Source organism: Centruroides vittatus, unplaced genomic scaffold (assembly GCF_030686945.1).
Source record: "Centruroides vittatus isolate TY-2023 unplaced genomic scaffold, ASM3068694v2 contig_2480, whole genome shotgun sequence".
NCBI classification, from domain to species: domain Eukaryota; kingdom Metazoa; phylum Arthropoda; class Arachnida; order Scorpiones; family Buthidae; genus Centruroides; species Centruroides vittatus.
In genome coordinates this window covers 62,545-82,504 of record NW_027121568.1, presented here as the reverse complement: position 1 = coordinate 82,504, position 19,960 = coordinate 62,545, and the positions used below count along the sequence as shown (strand labels likewise).

Here is a 19,960-nt window from a genome sequence, read left to right as displayed (position 1 = left end):
AATTTGGAAGAGGGAGTTATTTTGTCAGACTGCAAATACAGAGAGGATATAAATTTTTCAGAGATCTATTTCGGAAATCAATTTTTTTACTTAGTAAACTAGGGAAGTATCTAGGTAGCAAGATTGTGCTCATTGAAATCACCCAGTAAAAGAAATGGAGTTGGCAGCTGTTCAACCAAGTCATCCAATTCGTCCTCATTGACTCTGACATCTGGTGGCAAGTATATGGAACAAAGCTGTGACAGTTACTCCAATGGAAATTCTGACTGCCACAGCTTGCAAATCAGTGGTTATTTGTACCGGTAAGCACGGGATGCGGTTTGAAACCAGTATAGCTACACCTCCACTGACGTGGGTGTGGCTATCATCATCCTTGCGGTAAAGACCAAATGCTTTTAAAGAAATTCTTTCTCCAGGTTTTAGATGTTTCCTGGAGTGCCACGCAGAGAGATGCGATAGATGCTGTCAGGTGTTTAATGTCACAGAAGTTGTTGTGGAAACCATGACAGTTCCATTGAATTATTTTATAATCCATTATGTGTTTGAAACAGCATTCTTTGCGATGGTATCCCTCTTTAATTTAACAGGGGGTTTCTCTTTTGGAGGTGACATTGGTTTTGTAACCTCCATATTAGGCTCTTTGTCAGATATGTCAGAAAACTCACTCATAGATTGAGCCTCTGATTTTTTGAAACTTTAGAGAGGGCTGCTTTCACTGTTTGTTAAGTAGGTTCTTACTGGCTTTTTTAGAACCCACATTTCTGGTTGTTACCCCTGTTTTAGTTAGAGGTTTTGGTCTTTGTTCTCCTTTTCTTTTGATTGTGTAGATGGGATCAATAAACATTTTGCATGGCAGGTAAGAGATTCACTTGGGGATACAGAAATATCTGTTTGAACCCCACATGTGTTAGTAGATTTCAACACGGCAGCAAATGTCTTGTGTTTCAATGGTGCACTTGGAGTGACCATGCGACGAGCCTCTGGATATGGTATGTTTTCTCTGTTTTTATCTGTTGAACCTCTTTTTCTCTTTGCCATGCAGGGCATTTCTGGGAATAGGCAGGATGGGCATCTTTGCAGTTCACACAGTGTGGAGTACTTTTACATTCAGTACTGTCGTGACCTTCAGTTCCACACTGTGCACATAAGCTTTTGCCTCGGCAGGAGGTCTGGGAATGTCCAAATCACTGGCATTTGAAACAGCACAGCGGATTTGGAATATATGGATGAACTGGGCCGCGCAGGTATCCTGCTGTAATGAAGGATGGCAATGTCAGCTTGTTGAATGTGAGAACGTTTTGTAGGAATCAACTTGCCGTCTCGACAGATCAAAATGCATCGGACAGAAGTGACACCTTGGTCCAAGAGGCCGATCTGAATGTCTGATTCATCTTCAGACATCAATTTGAACTCAGATATTACACCATGTGATGAGTTCAAACTTTCATGTGTTGTGACTGATATTCCCATGTCTCCAAGAGTCTTGTCTTCATTGTCAAAAGTTTTGTTGTTTGTTGAGGAGAGGCTGTTTCTACCAGTACATACAGTTTCTACCAGTACAAAAATTGTACTTTTTTTTTAAATGCCCAATGGTTGATTCAAAAGTTACTTGAATCAACCACCAGAACACTTAGCAAGGGGGTTTTCTCCAGTCGCGTGCACTGTTAAGTAAGCAGGTTGGCTGGAGGTCTTTTCTTTGGTCGTTTCTTTTGTCTCTGCTCGTTTTTGGTTTTTTGAATCCATATTTACAAATAATTATTCAGTTCCTAGTGACCCCACCCCCATGGGGCCCAACAAGAGGATGCCGTCACATGGGAGACTCCCATAGACCGTCACACCAGGGTTTCCCAGGAGCTGTATTCTCACAATGGAGCACATCTTGTCTGACGTGTCCGCCCGGTCTGCATCAATTGGTTGACTCCAGGCCGAGGTCAAGAAAGACTGAACAACCAGCCGATTGACTCAAATGGAGCCTGATTTGAGCCTCCCGTTTTCCCAAAGCAGGGGCCAAAGCAGTGTGTTGGGGACATCATGTTGCCCCTCAACTACCAGGATCCCCCTTTCCGGCATATGGGCACACACGGCAAACATGTGGGTGGGTGTTCAGATCCCAAGGATGGTAGAGAGTTACTAAACCATCTCTGGGAGGTCCCCTCACCATGGACAGGAACCCACATCGAGGCGTAGTTAATTGGGACCTCTTGACCTTAGGGTTCCATATCTGGTCTCATCTTTTATCTATCTAACTCCATTCTCAAGATTAAGGAAAGACAGACAGACAGACAGATGACAGTGGGAATTTATAGGTCTATGATTTTTCAAATTTCAGCCCAATTAGTGAGACAAGTAACATCATTTAGTTCTTTGCTGGAATTAACTGGAAAAATTACACCATGTTAACCTAAATCAAGTTGCATTCTGTACAAACATCATATTAATCTCTATATTTATCTTAATTAAATCAACCAGGAATTTGTTATTCTTGGTTGATTTTAATTGAGATAAGTTTTACCTCAATTAATTTTTGTCATCTAAATATACTATTATGTAGGACCTAGAGTGGAAAGAGAGAGGTGAGAAAAATTGAGATATTTTCTCACCTCAAATTCTCTCAATTTCAACCAATCAAAAGACTAATATCAAAACAAAATTACTAGAGGTGGTTCTTTAATCATTTATTTAAATAGTAATGAAGAAAAAGAGTTTTGAATAAAGATATTTAAAGAATTTTTTTATTCCAATTTTTCCCAAGATAATTTCAAAATTTGTCATAACTTTTAATTTAAAACTAAAGTCTTTTTATAATTTTAACATTGTTTTAAATTTATGATTTTTCCTGCAGAAATTTAAAAAATTGAGAGATATAATTTTCTAAATAATTATCAAAGCGATGGAGTCAGATTCTATTCTTTAAATTTACTTGTTAAAAGTATACGGAAAATTATTTCCTTTCTATTCCGACTTATGGATCTCAAATATAACTAAAAAATTTTTTCAAAACATTTATAAAATGAACTTAAAAAATCTTAAAGTTAATAAAAAGTTATAAATGTTTTGAAAAAATTTTTTAGTTATATTTGAGATCCATAAGTCGGAATAGAAAGGAAATAATTTTCCGTATACTTTTAACAAGTAAATTTAAAGAATAGAATCTGACTCCATCGTTTTGATAATTATTTTGAATATTCAGCTGGTCAAGAAAGATGGATTTGGATCGGAGGTTGGAGGAATTATATGAGCAGAGGGAAAGATACATCACAGATATACAGTTCTTTAAATGTCATCTTCGGGAGGAAACCACTTCAAGAACACTCCAGTTAAGAAAATCTATTAGGAAAGACATTTGTAAAGAAGATATATGGAAGATAGAGAGATTAATAATCAAATCAGTTATCAAGAAGAAAGGTAAATCAATTAGTTTTATATCCAAACAAATTAAAGTTTTTAAAAAAGATTTAAAAAAGAAAAACGTAACTTTAAATTCATTTAAAAATAAGAATTATATAAAAAATAAAAACGTTAAGTTGTATAAACGCTTTGATTATCCACCAGAACAAGAGAAATTAGAATGGCAAAGAAATTTAGTCTTGAATTTGTCTAATAAGAAGATTTTACACGATTCTTGTCGTATGGTGCTGGTATGAATTTTCCTTTTTCTAATAGAATAATAAATACCATAGCAGATATAGAAGATGTAATATTTCAATGTAATCTTAAAAAAGAAGAAAAGGAGGAGCTTCGAATTAAAATATGTGAAGATTTAATGAAACTAGAAGTTAAAGACGGGTACATTTTAGATTGTAAAGCAAAATACTATACAGGTTAATATAATAGAATTAAGAAATTTTTAAAGAAATATAATTTGTGTTTATTAAAAGCTGATGACATTTTGATCATATATAATAGTGCTGTAACACCAAATTTGCAAATCTTGGAACAAGCTAATAACATTAATCCAAATATTAAATTTACTCAAGAGCATGAATTAAATAATCAGTTAAATTATTTGGATATAACAATCAAACGTTTTGATGATCATTTGGAATGTTGTAAATTTGAAAAACCATGTAATACGAAAAAAGTAATTAATTTCAAATCATATTGTCCTTTAAACCAAAAATATAATGTATATTTAATGGAAATAACAAAGATTTTTTCTAGAACAACAAATATAGACCAAAGGAATAAAGAGATTGTAAATACACATAGGAAATACATCTTAAATGGATATCCGAGAAAATTATTAACTAAATGGTACAATAGATTTCTTAAAAATAGATTTAAAGTTAAACAACGTCAAGAAATAAAGCAGTATGTATCCTTTCCATATATCAAAGGTATTTATGAAAAATATAATAAGTTTCTTAATCAAAAATTAATTAGATTGGCTCCATCCCAAAATAATAGGTTATCGGAACTGATGATTGTAAGAAGTACTAACAACAAAAAAGATTTATTGGAAGAAGATGGAGTAGTTTACAGATTAGAATGCACATGTAACAACCCCAGTTATTATGTTGGTGAAACTAAAAGAAAATTAAAAATCAGATTGTCGGAACATCTAGCCGCTGTAAGATTAAAAATTAGTAATTCTCCTATCTTCCAACATTGTAATATTAATAATTGTAATATAAATGTTAATAAGTTAAAAATTGTATTTAGAGAGAAAAATAATGTAAAACGAAAAGTTAAAGAACACTTTGCCATTATTATGCAAAGTAACAATGTAAATTTGAATACGGGAGTGTTAACAGTGGAATGCTGGGAAGTCTTTGTAAATCATTTAAGTGGTTTTCTCCACTGAGTTACTGTCGAAAAATGAGCTTTGTAAATGTAATGTTAAACCTACTGAAGAGGCCTGGTAAAGGCGAAATGCATTTAGGAGCATTGTCAAAGTAATAAATGATATTTTTCTCTGCGAATTAATTTCGTTTTAACTTTTTATTAACTTTAAGATTTTTTAAGTTCATTTTATAAATGTTTTGAAAAAATTTTTTAGTTATATTTGAGATCCATAAGTCGGAATAGAAAGGATATAATTTTCTGTTTTCTTTTAGGCTTGTCAAGGTGATAGATTGGATCATGGAGTTTTACTTGCAGACAGTTTAGATACAACTGATGGAATTAGCCAAGTTTATAAAATTCCTGCTCATGCAGATTTTCTAATAGCTTATTCAACAATTCCAGGTAAAGAATTTTGATGAATTTATGATATTCTTATATATATGTTAGGATATACAAGGATATACAACTAAACAACTACCATAAATTCCTGTAAATAATCAACTCTTTTCACATTGACTTTTAAACACACAACAGCTGAATTATCTGTTGATTTTAATATACAATTACAAACTTATCCAACTTAATTAGATTTCGTCAGGAGACCTGATTGAAAGAATCAATGATCATCAATGTGGCATATGCCGCAAAGACTTTTAAAAGTCTATTTTTGTAAATAAAGAATATAATCAAAATTTATATGAAATGAAAATTTCGTTTAAAATATTATTATTTTAAAATTAAGAGTTTTAATTGAATATTTAATAAATGTTTAAGTAATTCCATAATTAGAGATCATCGAGAGACCCGAGCAGAAGAAAAGAAAAATGTCACATATGCCACAGTCTTTCCATGGAAATCAACATTAGAAAGACATATGAGATCTCATAAGGAAGAACGACCATTTAAGTGCGAGATCTGTAAAAAAACATTCAAACAAAAGATACATTTAAAAGCGCACATGGTACGACTGCATTCGAATGCGAAAACTCAATCTTCGTCCCAGGTATTTAAATGTCTTGTTATAAATTATATTACAGTATGTTATGACAATTTGAAATTATGAAAATGAGTCGTGTTGTTTTCGATATTAACTAAAAGATGTTTTTTCTTTGAAGTATGACGTTTTAAAAATTTTTTAAAATATTATCTAATGTAATCAATAGAACATATGATGCTGCATTTCCTTTATTTCCTGTTAGAAAAATTTAAAAAATTTATTTGTTTCTTTATTAAAACTATTATATATTATACCAACAATGAGTCTTTATTGTTGTTAACGTTTTCTTTCCAGCTATGTTCCTAGATCTGCATTGCACTGCAATTTTTCTAATTTTGTTAATAATATTTTCAATGAGTTTAATATCATTCCACTGAAGTATGCTATTTCTGGTAAATGCTTTTTCCATTACCTAATATGATACATTTATAACACCAATGTTTCAATTATGCTCTTTTATTCTATTACAAAAAATCCTTTTGTCACTCCAAATTAGATCACACTAAAATGTTGTGCAAATTGAAGTGATAAAAATTTCAATATAAGAGAATCATATATCAAATATTAGAAGAAGCAAAGAATTAGAAAATACCAAGCAATTACTTATTGTGACAATGTCACAATGCCAGGCTGCAGTTTTAATCATATTTTTAATTTATTTAATTCAAAATATATGCTCTACACCTCAAATTATTAGTAATGGCTTGCCCCTGTACTGTACATCATATTTTTCCTTTAACAATAGAGTCGTGCTGGTCATCTATTAACTGCTGTCAGAGGAAAAGTTTTGAAGTGAAATAACGTGACTTCTGGTTTGCATCAAAAGTTCATGTATAGTTAATCAAGGATGACCTTAGTGGCACATCTGGCCACAGATTTCATCTATCTCTGTTCTCAAGATCAAGGAAAGACAGACAACAGTAGGAATTTCTAGGTCTACAATTTTTTTCAAATTCCAGCCCAAAAAATGAAATGCAAAGATTTAAATACAAGTTTGTCAAGGATGCATTCTTTCATCAATATTCTTCAATGTATACATAAAATTATTATTAAAGAAACAAAACATGAAGTAAATAGAGACAATAACCAAACACCTTTATCGTTGCTGAGAAAGTCTATTTAAAACAAATGTTTTCGACCTATTCCAAAGGCCATCATCAGGTTGAAAACAGACAATTGGAACATTTCCGTTCCACAAGATCGAATACAAATATTTAAATTTCAAAAAAAACTGACAACGGATTAAAAAATAATATATGAGTAATGTATAAAATATATATATATATTAAAACAAAGAATAAAAAAAATTAAAAATAAATTCATAAATACTACTAAATATAAGTATCAACTAATACTATTTAGAACAATAAAATTAACGTGTAAGATATGAGTTCCTGGCAGACATTTTAACAATATACTTCCAGGCCGATGGAAGGCCTTCCGTGTCCCTCGCATTTATACATGTCTCTTCTAGTTTTCTCTTATAAATCTCTATTTTCTCAGCAGTCTTTGCTAGTGTTGGGGAGCTCATGGGTTTGATAATGTCCACTTTATCCATTTAACTACCGAGCTTTGGGTCTGAGCCATCTGTGATAGTACCATTGCGTTGGAACTTTCTCTGATGTTATACTTGTGCTCCTTGAGTCTTACACTCAAATTCCTTGTTGTAACTCCGATATAATCTTTCCTAATTTCCAGCTGTGTGTTTTCGTACAGTAACCTATAGACACCTGCTTTTTCTTCCTTCTTAATGCTATCCTTGTCATTTCTTAAAATTTTATACAGGTTTGGGGCTCTTTTTAAAATTATTGTTGACTCTTTGCAGTCCTAAATTTCTTTCATAATGTCTTTTGCATATCTGTTATAAGTGAATTTTGTGATTATACCAGGACCTTGTTTTGAGCCTCTTGTTATGCTCTTCTCGCATCTTCTAACAAATCCTGTTATCGTGTCTTTCTTGTACCTTAAGGCTTCAGCTACTTGTAGAATTCTGTCAATTTCCTTTTCTCTGTCCATAACGTTGTCACAATATAGAAGGGCCCTTCTGGTTAGAGCCTGGAATGCTGCCATCTTATAATGATATGGATCATTTGATTGCGAGGGGATGTAAAAGGGACTGTGGGTTGGTTTAACGAAAACACTGGTTGATAAATGTCCTTTTTTGACTTGGATGTTGATGTCCAAAAAATGTATTATTACGGAAATTTTCTGTTCTTATTTCCAATTCCGAACAAAAACGCGTGAAAGATTTGCTGTCTAATGCCGTTTTGGGAGATGATAAACCATCTCATCTTTTACGTAAAACGCGACAACTAGCTAGTAATAAAGTTGGAGAAAAATTTTTAAGAACACTATGGATTCAGCGTTTACCCAAAGAAACTCAGGCAATTCTATCTGTTTCCGATGGGGATTTGGACAAATTAGCCCAAATGGCTGATAAAATTCTCGAGCTCACACTGCCACAAATTGCTGAAACTCATTTTGCAAGGAACGAAAATAGCACACACGCAGCTATAAAAGAGCTCCAAACGCAGATCACTGAATTAATGGAGCAGGTTAATCTCCTGTCAAGGCCGACAGTTCTTCAAAAACTTATACAATCAATGTCAGACTGTATCTACAAGGTTCTAGTGAAAAGGGGGAAGTGTATTAGTTATTAGTGGATTATTATTAAAGATTTGTAACAATACATTCTACTGTTCTAGTTATTTTGTATTTTATGCCTTTATATTTTTGGGACAGAGAGAAACGTGATTTTAATTTAATTTAAATTAATTTATTGTTAAGTTGTTAAACAATATAATTACATACTAAAAAAGTATGTTTACTTGTAAGTTGTAACTACCTCAAAATTAAATTGGTTCTGTTGTGATAATTAGTTTAGCTTTTATATGCATAACAAGTTGTGTTGTGCCTTTATATTTATGGGAAGCACCTTAGCTTGCCATAGTTCTTTGTTGACATGGTAAAAAAGACCTTTGTGACAATGAATGATAGTTTGCCACACCTAAGTAATAGAGAAGAATTTGATAATTCATTACACTTTTGAGTGTTTTAAAAGACGGTCATTAATTATTTAAAAAAGTTTGAATGTTTTAAAGAAAAAAAGAGAATTTTATATGAATGTCATTAAAGTAAAGCAACAATATTTGATTATGAAATTATAAATATTAAAATTATTGAATTAAATTAATATGAAATCTAAATTACATATAAAGACAAATAATATAAAAATGATTTTGGGATCGAAAAATTTTATTAATATTACTTTATAATATTTGTTTTATTAATATTAATGTCTTTTTTTTAATTACTGCATGTGTTGACCCTTTGTGAATTCAAAGGGTCATTTCCCTACTGTTTTGCATATATCAGAATATTAGAGGTCAACATATGCAGTAATTAAAAAAAAGACATAGATAGAAATTAATGGCAGATTTTTGTCTATATTGTTTATGTCTGTTAGCATGGAATTAAATTGAATTGCCACGGGGAGCAACAGTATATAAAGTACGTGATGACCTGCTGGATTAATCGAGGCAAGATGCCGAAAGCGATAACTCCGGAAATACACTCACTAATAATACGTCACAACAACGAAGGAACACCTTCTGATGAAATTGCAGAAATGTTTGACATTACAATTCGCTGAACAGAACGAGTTGATAAGTTGTACCGGGACACAGGTTCCGTGTCCCCGGGCAAGGCGAAAGGCCGTAAACGAAAAACGACAGAAGAACAGGACGCTGAACTGCAGTCTTGCAGCAAAGACAACCCGTTCAAGTCTGCAGCAACTTTGAGAAACGAATTGAATTTAGATGTATCAACAGATACAGTAAAAAGAAGGTATGTAGCATTTGCAATATAATACTCAAACATCATTCGAAATATATTTCTATCAATATAATGAACCGCCAGAAATACAACTTTATTAACATGTTCTTGCGTATACAGAAATGTAAGAAACAGGTTAATATATATATATTTCATTAATAGGTTGCGAGAAGCGAACTTATTTGGAAGAAGGGCGGCCGAGAAACAGGCCTTAACTATCGGCAACCAATTCAACCGTCTTGGGTTCGCCCAACAGTATCAAAACTGGACAGTAATGGACTGGTCATCCGTAGTGTTTTCAGATGAAAAAGTCTTCTCATCAGGTTCCTGTGGGAGCAAGTGGGTGCGCCAACCACCAGGCACATGCCATAACACAGAATACATGTGGCGCACCCAAAAAAGTGGTCACTTCTCGTTAGGTGAGTTTTTAAATTTAGTGTTTTCGTGTATTTATGTCCTTAACTCTTTGAACATGACAACATATCGGCATGTTCATTTCATAAATCGCAACTTTATTGACGTATTCTGTTTACAGCCGTTTGGGGATGGATGACTGCCGCAGGTCCCGGGGAGTTGGTCCGTATAGACAGTAACCTCACCGCTGTCCAATATATAGAAATACTTGAAGAGGTCTTGTTGCCGACGGTGAGGGCCATCTATGGAGAACATCCATTTCATTTCATCCACGACCGCTCCCCGGTACACACCGCCGGAATTGTCAAAACATGATTCGAAGATCATCCAGACATCATTGACATGGGATGGCCGGGGAGAGGGGCAGATCTAAACCCAATAGAGCATGTTTGGGCTCGCCTCTCTGACGGCCTCATTCAGCCGGCAACTCCCAGCACACTCTGGGAACTTGTCAGAGGTCGCTGGGAGGACCTTCATGGGGGCAAACTATGTGACAAACTTGTCGCAAGTATGCCCTCACGATTGAATGAGGTTGTGGACGAGTTACTGACCCTCTCCCCTCCATCTGCGATGTTCGTTTACTGTATATGTCAAGACGGCATTTTTATTTTTCTTGTATATGTCAAGACGACATTTTTATTTTTACTGTATATGTCAAGACAACGTTTTTATTTTTACTGTTAAAGTTTAATAAATGTAAATAGTCATTTCTAATCTGTGTGGTTTTCTAAGAAGTGATAAAAACATTGCACAATTAAACGTTATCGTTATTATAACTGTTACTTGTCATTAATGTGTATTGCTGGCAGATTGGTTGCTTAGATTTATTTGTTATCTATGATTCGCGATTCTGATATAGTTCGGTAACGATTCACGGCCAATAGCTGTATGCAGGGTGTGACCAATAAAAATGCCCAATCAAGCAAGTAGAACAAGGTGTGGCTAATACCCATTAACAAATCATGTTCAAAGAAATTTTCGATTGTTTTATTGGATAATAACAAACCAATATACTTCGTGTTTTTTTTTTTTCTGAACTTACAAAACGTAATCAGTAAGCAATAAAATGGTGAGATTGCAAAAAGGGAGGGGAAATCAAATTCAGATGCAATGTATTGCTCTTGGCGATACATTGCATCTGAATTATGTGGCAATAATGCAATGTGTGACGTTTAATTATGCCATGTAAAATATTTATATTTATTTTATTTCAAAACACCAGGTTGTTTACAATAGTTTAACCAGTTCTGGGTAAGGTTTTGGAGCGACTCATCAACAACAGGCTTCTCTGGCACCTGGAGGTTAACCACCTTATCCAAGATACTCAGTTTGGCTTCTGTCCCCAAAAATCCTCAGCTGATGCTATTTGTCATGCAGTTAACTGTATCAACCACCTACTGGAAAGTAATAAGTACGTTCTGGCCATCAGCCTTGACATCGACAAGGCATTTGATAGTGCCTGGTGGCCCCTGATCCTTAAAAACCTCAGGAACATGGACTGTCCTGCCAATAGTCTTTAAGAATGTGAAAGATATCTTAACGACAGAACAGCTACTTTGCGCTGTGGGGGACACACTGTTCTTCACAGGGTTGTTCGTGGCTGCCCGCAGGGCTCAGTGTGTGGCCCCATTCTTTGGAATGTCCTCTTCAACGACTTCCTCTCCCAGGACTTTGGCCATCACAATCTGATAGCATATGCTGACGATGTTTTGGTCCTTTTTGGCGGCCGGTCCTGTGCGGCCCTTGAGCAACATGGAAATCGCATTCTCGAAAACATTTTAAGTTGGGCTACACATCACAAGCTTACCTTCAATCCCAACAAAACTAGATGCATTGTTTTTAACAAGCCCAGACGACAACATCTTTACCTTAGAGTCCCCAGCATCAAAATGGGTGTGCAAACTGTTAAGGTCGAAAAAACTATTAATTACCTAGGCGTGATCCTTGACCATCGACTACTCTGGAACTCTCACATTGACTACATCACCAATCGCACTGGCAGAATCTTTAATGCCTTTGCGCGCATTGTGAGAGGTCAATGGGGACTGGCCTCTGACGCTATGGATGTAATCTATAACCAGATCTTCATTCCCATCATCACATATGCCTGCGGCAGCTGGGGAGGCGCAGTCCATAAGTCTTATATCAAGCGTAGGCTGATTGCAGCACAGCGAAGAGCTCTCATACAGATCACCAAGGCCTACTCTACTTCTCCTAACATTCCCCTTCAAGTCTTGGCGAAGAAAGCTCCTATCAATCTCATTATTACCTCTCATCTCAATCTCTGGCAAATTAAAAAGGGTCAAGATGTTCACACTGGTAGACAACTTATTCATCACGAGGACTTCGAAAAGGGCATAAGTTTTGCAAATTTCCAGCACCCTGCGACCCCTTCTAGCATCATTTTCGACCAACCATCCCACGTTGACTTTGAGATCTTCACAGATGGCTCGAAGACAGACGCAAAGGTCGGTTGCAGCTATGTTGTATTTCAGCACTGTCAGGAAACCACATCGGGCCAGTTTAGGCTGGTTAATCATTGCAATGTCTTCCAGGCTGAACTCTATGCCATCAAAATGGCCATCGTCTGGACTAACAACCTAAACAATAAAAATATTGCCATCATTACTGACAGTGCATCATCCATCGCTCTTTTAGGTAAACAATCTTCCCATCCAATCTCTACTGATATCCAAAACTTGGTCTTCAACTCCAACAACCGCATATTTATGTATTGGACACGCACCCATCAGGGCACTCATGGAAATGAGAGGGCTGATGCCCTGGCCAAGGCTGCTTCTGTTGACATTAATCTCCCCGTCTCCTACAACAAATTCAACATCAAGACTCTCAAAACCATCCTCTGGCAGAATCTGCTTCTTACTTGGCAGCATGATTGGGACAACCGCAACCATCCTGTCACCCACAAATTCATTCCCTGCATCAGTAACTTTATGTCCTTCAATTGGTACAAACCAAGTCATTACATCACGCAGTTTCTCACCGGCCATGGCCGTTTTCAGTCCTATCTCGCCAGATTTGCTGGTGCGAACAACTCTACCTGCTCTCTTTGTGGTGTCAGTGACAGTAGTGTACATTACATCTATGACTGCCCCTTGCTCGAACTAGAACGCCATTTTCTAAGGACAACAATCGACTCCCATGGGCACAACTGGACCAACCATGACTCCTGCCTACGCGACAAAGACTCTTATGAAGCCTTCCTTAACCTCATCTCTATGTATTTCTCCCGCACCACTGTGAGTGGCTACTAGTTCTGTAGTGTAATCTACATGTATACTTTGTTTAGTCTGTCCTTTTCATGTCCCTTCTTCCTGTAACCACGGGCTAGTCTAGTACATATTGTATATTTTCATTGTTCTTTTGTATTTTATGTCTTTTATGTTTATGTTCTGTTATTAGTTTTAGTCTTAGTTTAATTCTGCATTTATTCTTTGTTTTTTTTTAACACTTTTATTGTAACTTTTATTCATGGTACACCAACTGTTCAAACCCTGTATACCTGCACTGTGCCAACACTTGGTTATGCGAAAGCAGCACCAAGTATATACTGTTTGTAGTATGTTTTATTTAATAAAAAATCTGAATCTGAAGTTTAACCTTATTCATTAGAAGGCTTCTTTCGAAATCATGCCCAGAAGAATGTATAGCTTTTGATTATTGAAATAAATATTCATTAAAAATATAAAAAAGTGTGTATATTTATATTCTTTTAAAATGTCGAAAATGACTCCTGAATGGCATGTTTCCCGGATAAACAACTTTACAGAGGCAACTTTACGCCTGCAATGATGGCTTTCTCGTAGAATTCTATCTGATGCGTGGGAAGCTGCCATTCGTAGATTAGGTCGCATTAGCTTAAAAAACTAATTAAAAACATATAAAAGGAAATTAAATGATATAAAAATAGTTTTTACATAAGTAGTATAGAATTAAACGAATGAAATATAATGTGATACGTACATATTTACAAATTATAAAAAGGTGAATTCGAATATAATATGAATATAAATACAATAAAATAAAACAAATTGAATTCAATAAGATCTGTTTATAAAATGACAATATATTTTATTCATATATATGTAATAACGAAGATGTAGAGATATGGAAACATTTTTGCAAACTTGAACTCTGATCAAAATCAATAAATATTTTATGAAACAACGAAATGTGCATTTCAACTTTAATTCGTTACTTCATACAAGCGTATTATAAAACGCGCAGATTTAAAACATGATAAAAAGCAATTTTATAACCGAGGCAGAAATAAATTACAAGAAAGGTATTAAAAGTAAACAGTTTTGACAAAATGATTCGTAAATATCAAGGACAGCATTCTGTTCAATACAATCAAACAGTAGCCTTGACATCTGACCCATTTCTGACAGGGAAAGGAGTTTTTGTTTACATAGTAATAAAACACTTAGCGCGTTGTTGTCATTAAGGGTGGGGAGTGGGTGGCAGCTCATATGACACCCTGTTGCTAAAGTAATAAACTTTTACTGACCTTGACCCACGATCTACCCTTCTCCGATTACTAAGAATAACAAGTGGGGAGGAGTTGTTTAAAGGGTAATAAAACACTTGGAGGTTTATTAAGTGACCTCTCCCGCTCTACTCAGATTACGGCAAAAGCAATAAACACTTAACACTGGACATTGACACCCGATCTCCTCCTCTCCGATTACAAAGGAACCGACAACAGTCTGTGAAAGTTGAGATAGTCTATTGGCAAGTGAGACCTGATCTGTTTATTTTAAAGCCGTATCGTCTCAAATTACAGGAAAATAAACGTGAATAAAACATTATAAGGAAAGAAAAGTATGAAAATAACAGATAAAATCATATTTCTGATGATCAGTGGCGGAAATTTACAATAAAAAAAAACAAACGATCGATGCTTCGAACCCAGCATTAGGCAAGCGATGAGCGATTAGTAATGTCAACCTGCATCACGCTTGACTGCACAATTAGTCCTTCCAGCTCGATTTCCTCACCCCTATTACGGCGCAAATCGGACCAGTCCACCTGAAACACCTTTGCTAACAGGTAGGACATTCTGGCGTATTACGTGATCAACTTCCTGAGCTGCGCAATCGATCTATCTGGCGACAATTTCATTGCTCTAGACCAGTGTTTCTCAAACTTTTTGAACCGCGCCCCCCCTTCTGCACTTAAAAATTTCAAAGGACCCCCGAAGAATAAGTGTGTCAAAAAACATCCCGGAGAGAGGGGGTGAGGCTCGTATTTAAATATTTATATTATTTATATGTGCAATTTATTTAAGTAAAAATTAATTTATATATTTTTTATTTCTATTATTTCTAAACATGAATCCATAGTAAATTTATAAAATATTTGAAAAAATTGATCTGGCATCAATTTTTCAGCGACCCCCCCCCAAATATTTTTCGTGACTCCCACTTTGAGGATCACTGCTCTAGACTGTACATACGTACAGTAAATCCTTTAGACCAATCTAAGTTCATTTTGACTAAAATTTACTACCCACTTCAGTGCGAACTGTTTCGTCGCGTAACAAGACCCATACAATAACACGACAGCCTCATATTTAAATTATAATTTTACAGCATAATATAATCAAAGTCAAATATATAATGTAAGTAAAGAATTAACTGTTGACAGTCACCACACATTTAACATCTCTGTTCGACATTTCTTTTACATACATGTTGTTCCGATTTTTGTGTGTATAATTTTAATATTTTTATTTCATGTTTCAATGCCATTATTTTGTACGTCTTATATATATATATTTTACTATTTTATTGACTCTCTGATATTTTGCTGTTACCTAAGCGTTTTCTATTGGGACGATATTCTCTATTATGTATTTACATTACGTGTATTAATTAAAACTTAAAACTAAAAACAAAATTTTTATCGATAATAAGCAATTTCGAATTTTAATTTCTTTAGACATATATTTATTTTTTTATCCCCAAGGAAATTGATCTTTAGGTCAACAATGTTCAATGATTATCTATTACAACACATAATAATACTGTATTATTAAACTGTAAAGTGCATTTATTAAAAATAAATTACTTGCATAATCACAACAAGTCAAATAATTATATATGCAAAATTTTGCCTCGTGTAAATAAAATAGAAACTCTTCTGTTATATCAGCATTTTTTCAAACCCATTTTGGGTTTGGTTGGATATGTAATGAAAGAACAGCCCTAATGCATGACCACGTATATTCATAAGAATTTTAATGCATCAAGTTGCAGCATTCATCGCATGTGACATTATTTCATAAATTAAATCATACGCGAGGTGAAAATTCTATAAAATACGTCAAAATACTGTATCGCTTAACCAAAATTGCACTATGATCATTTCAAAGAAGAGATAAAAGCATTGTATTATTTCAGTGATCGAATTAATATAACAAAAATTCAGAAAGGAAAATAATGGAATAATCAGTTGATGAAAACATATATTTATCGTAATTGTTGAAGAAGGAAAAAGTTTACAAGAGTTGTATTTGTTTGTTTAGTTATTAGAGTAAGTAGTTTCAATTAGAAACAAAATTCACTGGGTTTCATATTAATGCTTAATATTGTACATGGCATGTATGAATATTTTTCATCGTAGCAGAAAACACTATCATGGAAACAGAAAAAAAAAAAAAACTTATTATTCAAGTCCTAATCTACTTTAAATCCACTCTTTCATGTTTAAATGATTTTGTATAAAATTTATTTTTTCCTACATATCTTCTCTATTTCTATAATAAAAGAAAATTTTTCATAAAGAACTATGGCTAAGAAAAATATTAAACAGTTCCTATCAATATTTCAGTTTTATCAGTATTTATAAATAATTGCATAATATAATATTTGGAACATGAAACACAGGAAATTAGAAGTTTTATCCACTTTATTAATAGAACTTAACTCTATCCTAGAAACAGTTATTTTTGAATATATGATCAAACCTTGACGAAAAAAAACTTATTATTTGAAATATTTAAATTTAATTTAATATAATCTTTATAACATAAAAATAAATCAGAGTCTTTCTAATGTTGATTTCCATGGAAAGACTTTGTGGCATATGTGACATTTTTCTTTTCTTCCGCTCGGGTTTCCCGATGATCTCTAATTATGGAATTATTTAAACATTTATTAAATATTCAATTAAAACTCTTAATTTTAAAATAACATTTTAAACGAAATTTTCATTTTATATAAATTTTGATTATATTCTTTATTTGCAAAAATAGACTTTTAAAAGTCTTCGCGGCATATGCCACATTGATGATCATTGATTCTTTCAGTCAGGTCTCCCGATGAAATCTAATTAAGAATTATCTCAAAATTTTTTAAATATTCAATTAAAAAAGTCTAATTTTGAAATAATTTTTCAAACGAAATTTTTATTTTATATAAGTTTTGATTATATAAAAATTATAATTAATGATCAGGCGTTGTATAGGCCCATCTCTTGTACTCTCATGTCACTAAATTATTCGAACATCTGATTCTGTACCACATTCATAACTGGTCTTCCACTCTGACATCTTTCATCACCATCATTTTGGTTTTCTCCCCTACCAGGGGGGTAGAAGAGGCCCTAATTACGTTACATCACCATATAACCGTGGCCTGGGCAAGAAGGCACTGGGTTTATCTAGTTGCACTTGATTCAGAAGGAGCATACAACTCTGTGTCAAGACGAGCTCCTGGTGAAGTTGGAGCATTTTGGTATCGGAGGGAGGCTCTTGTCCTGGCTTAACTCGTTCCTCTTACACAGTTCTTTTTGAGTTCGCTGGCGTGGCACATTATCTCCCCACGCCTTTGTTCAAGGTGTCCTGCAGCGAAGCGTTCTCGCCCGTCTCGTTCACATTCTACATGGCAGACCTCTGGGCTCCCCCAACTATTATCCGCCGCATCGAAAAACCCATTCACGAAGCTCTTCGCACTGCCTTGGGAGTGCCCAAATATACACAGCTTCTGTCATTATATGCTGAGTCCAGCTATATCGCACGCCATCACTCACCTCTCGAGAGGCCAATATAGCCCTCTTCACATGATCTTCCGCACATCCTCTCATCTAGACTATTACCGATGGCACCCTTTCCAGAGTTCTCTCCCAGACCCATCAGGAGGGCCTGCCAATCTCTCACCTCTACTGTCAGAGGCATGTGCCCTCAGGCTCTGTAAGCATCCTTACTCACATACGTCTAGACGACTTCCTGAACTCTACCAGCGAACCTCTGGCTGCCTTGAGTGCTCGGTTTGCTGAGTTACAAGCAACCACCTGGCAGGGTTGGTCTCTTATTGGGGCTGACACCTCAAAATCTCACTCACAGATGGCATTCGGTATGATCATTCCAGCCCACACTGTGAAGGAAACATGGTTGTTCCATACCAACTACAGCGTTTTTGGTGCAGAAGCTCTTGGTATTCAATCGGCAGTTCATATCAGCGCCTGCCTTAACAGTCCTACAACCATCCTTTCGGACGGTAAATCCGTCCTCCAGGCAGTTGCCAATGTCAGTTTTTCTTTTCCGGCAGTCATCATCGAGCTAGCTGCCACAATCAGTTCACATCCCATCCCCTCGAAATCGGTTGGACTCCGGGTCACGTTGACATCCATGTTAACGAAGCTGCTGACCAGGCAGTGAGGAATGATATTCTCACCGGCTCCTGGTGGAGGCCTTTCGTGGCACGTGACCTCATTTATAGTTTGCAGGAATGGATTACTCGTACCTACACTGACACCTGGTCCACTATTCTCCAGAGAGAAGGTCACAACCATCTCTGACCTTTCTTCTTTTGGATCTATCATCACGCATTGTCACGTCACACTGAAACTCTATTGGCCCGTCTTAGAACTGATACAGCCCCGTTGAACGGGTTTCTTTACTCACGACGCCTGTGCCTCTCAGCTGATTGTCCCCACTGTGGCATCAGAAACATCTACTCATTATTGGCTAGTTTGCCCGCAGTATGCGTGGGCCTGCCAAGAATTGGGTCGTTCCTTGACCTTTGATCTCACTATTGTTCACATTTTAACTCCCATATACTGGCCACGAGCCGAACTTCCTCCTCATCAACATATGGAAGCCTTGGAACATTTCGTGTACCGCACTAACTGCTTTGCCTAACGGCTAAGTAGTGCACTTCAAAGAAAAAGCCAACAGGCTAGAGTCTCCATATAAACAAGGAAGAAAGTAAGTTGAAGTTGGTCTGGTTTCATCTCGCCAACAAGTTGATTTTGGCTTGCTAACAACAGGTTGTGATCGTTGGAAGTGCTATTTTGTCGTAAGGTGTCATCCTGAATGAATGGATATGGGATACGAATTATTCGCATTTATTGAACATGTTAAAAATTTTAGTAGCACACTTAATTAAAAATGTATTTACATATATTGGTGAAAAAGAAAAAAAATCACGTCCCCCAATATTTTTACATTTTTGGACTTAGGACACCTTGAAACATCGAAGAAAAAAAAACCCGAACTTTTTAGTATGTATGGGTATTAGTGTGGGAGAGAGAAGCTTTAAAGAGGGTGAACAAAAGCATAACTCCTGTGCTTTTTGTTGAAAATTTCTGAAATTTGGCAGAGAGTTTTGTATATTAGAGAGATTGATGATATTAAATTTTGGTGGTTATAGGTCAAGGGGATGGGGAGATAATGGGGGTTGTGTCTCTCCAATAGTCAGACTTAATGACAATTTTACTCCTCATTAGCATTTACAATTTTTTATAAAACACGTCCCTGTTTAAAATTAAGCTTTTTGCCATTTTATAATAATTAAAAATGTAACAGATGGCGCCACCAAAATTTTAAATGTTGCTGGAAAGTTAAGCAAGTTGTTGCTGATTTATAAATTTTATTTTGTCATGATTTTTTTGTATTATCTACAG

At 35.1% G+C, this 19,960-nt stretch overlaps 1 protein-coding gene and 2 long non-coding RNA genes across 3 annotated transcripts; all 3 read left to right on the top strand.

The window, feature by feature from the left end:
• Nucleotides 1-3,142: 3,142 nt before the first annotated feature.
• Nucleotides 3,143-3,751, top strand: LOC136971377 (uncharacterized). The gene is made up of 3 exons (XR_010880157.1): nt 3,143-3,405; nt 3,553-3,638; nt 3,723-3,751. It is a non-coding gene; the product is annotated as an uncharacterized lncRNA (long non-coding RNA).
• Nucleotides 3,752-3,763: 12 nt separating this feature from the next.
• On the top strand, nt 3,764-4,674 carry LOC136971364 (uncharacterized). The gene is made up of 4 exons (XM_067265806.1): nt 3,764-3,821; nt 3,879-4,311; nt 4,384-4,570; nt 4,663-4,674. Exons 1-4 carry the CDS (start codon nt 3,764-3,766, stop codon nt 4,672-4,674), a joined length of 690 nt encoding a protein of 229 aa, XP_067121907.1.
• An 89-nt stretch (nt 4,675-4,763) lies between these two features.
• Nucleotides 4,764-5,605, top strand: LOC136971376 (uncharacterized). The gene is made up of 3 exons (XR_010880156.1): nt 4,764-4,895; nt 5,058-5,187; nt 5,575-5,605. It is a non-coding gene; the product is annotated as an uncharacterized lncRNA (long non-coding RNA).
• The last annotated feature ends 14,355 nt before the right edge of the window (nt 5,606-19,960 follow it).

Coding starts and splice junctions, on each gene's coding strand:
- LOC136971364 (XM_067265806.1), top strand. CDS start 3,764: ATGAAACTAGAAGTTAAAGACGGGTACATTTTAGATTGTAAAGCAAAA. Junction 3,822..3,878: donor TAAAGCAAAATACTATACAG/GTTAATATAATA, acceptor GTTTATTAAAAG/CTGATGACATTTTGATCATA. Junction 4,312..4,383: donor CAACGTCAAGAAATAAAGCA/GTATGTATCCTT, acceptor AAAATTAATTAG/ATTGGCTCCATCCCAAAATA.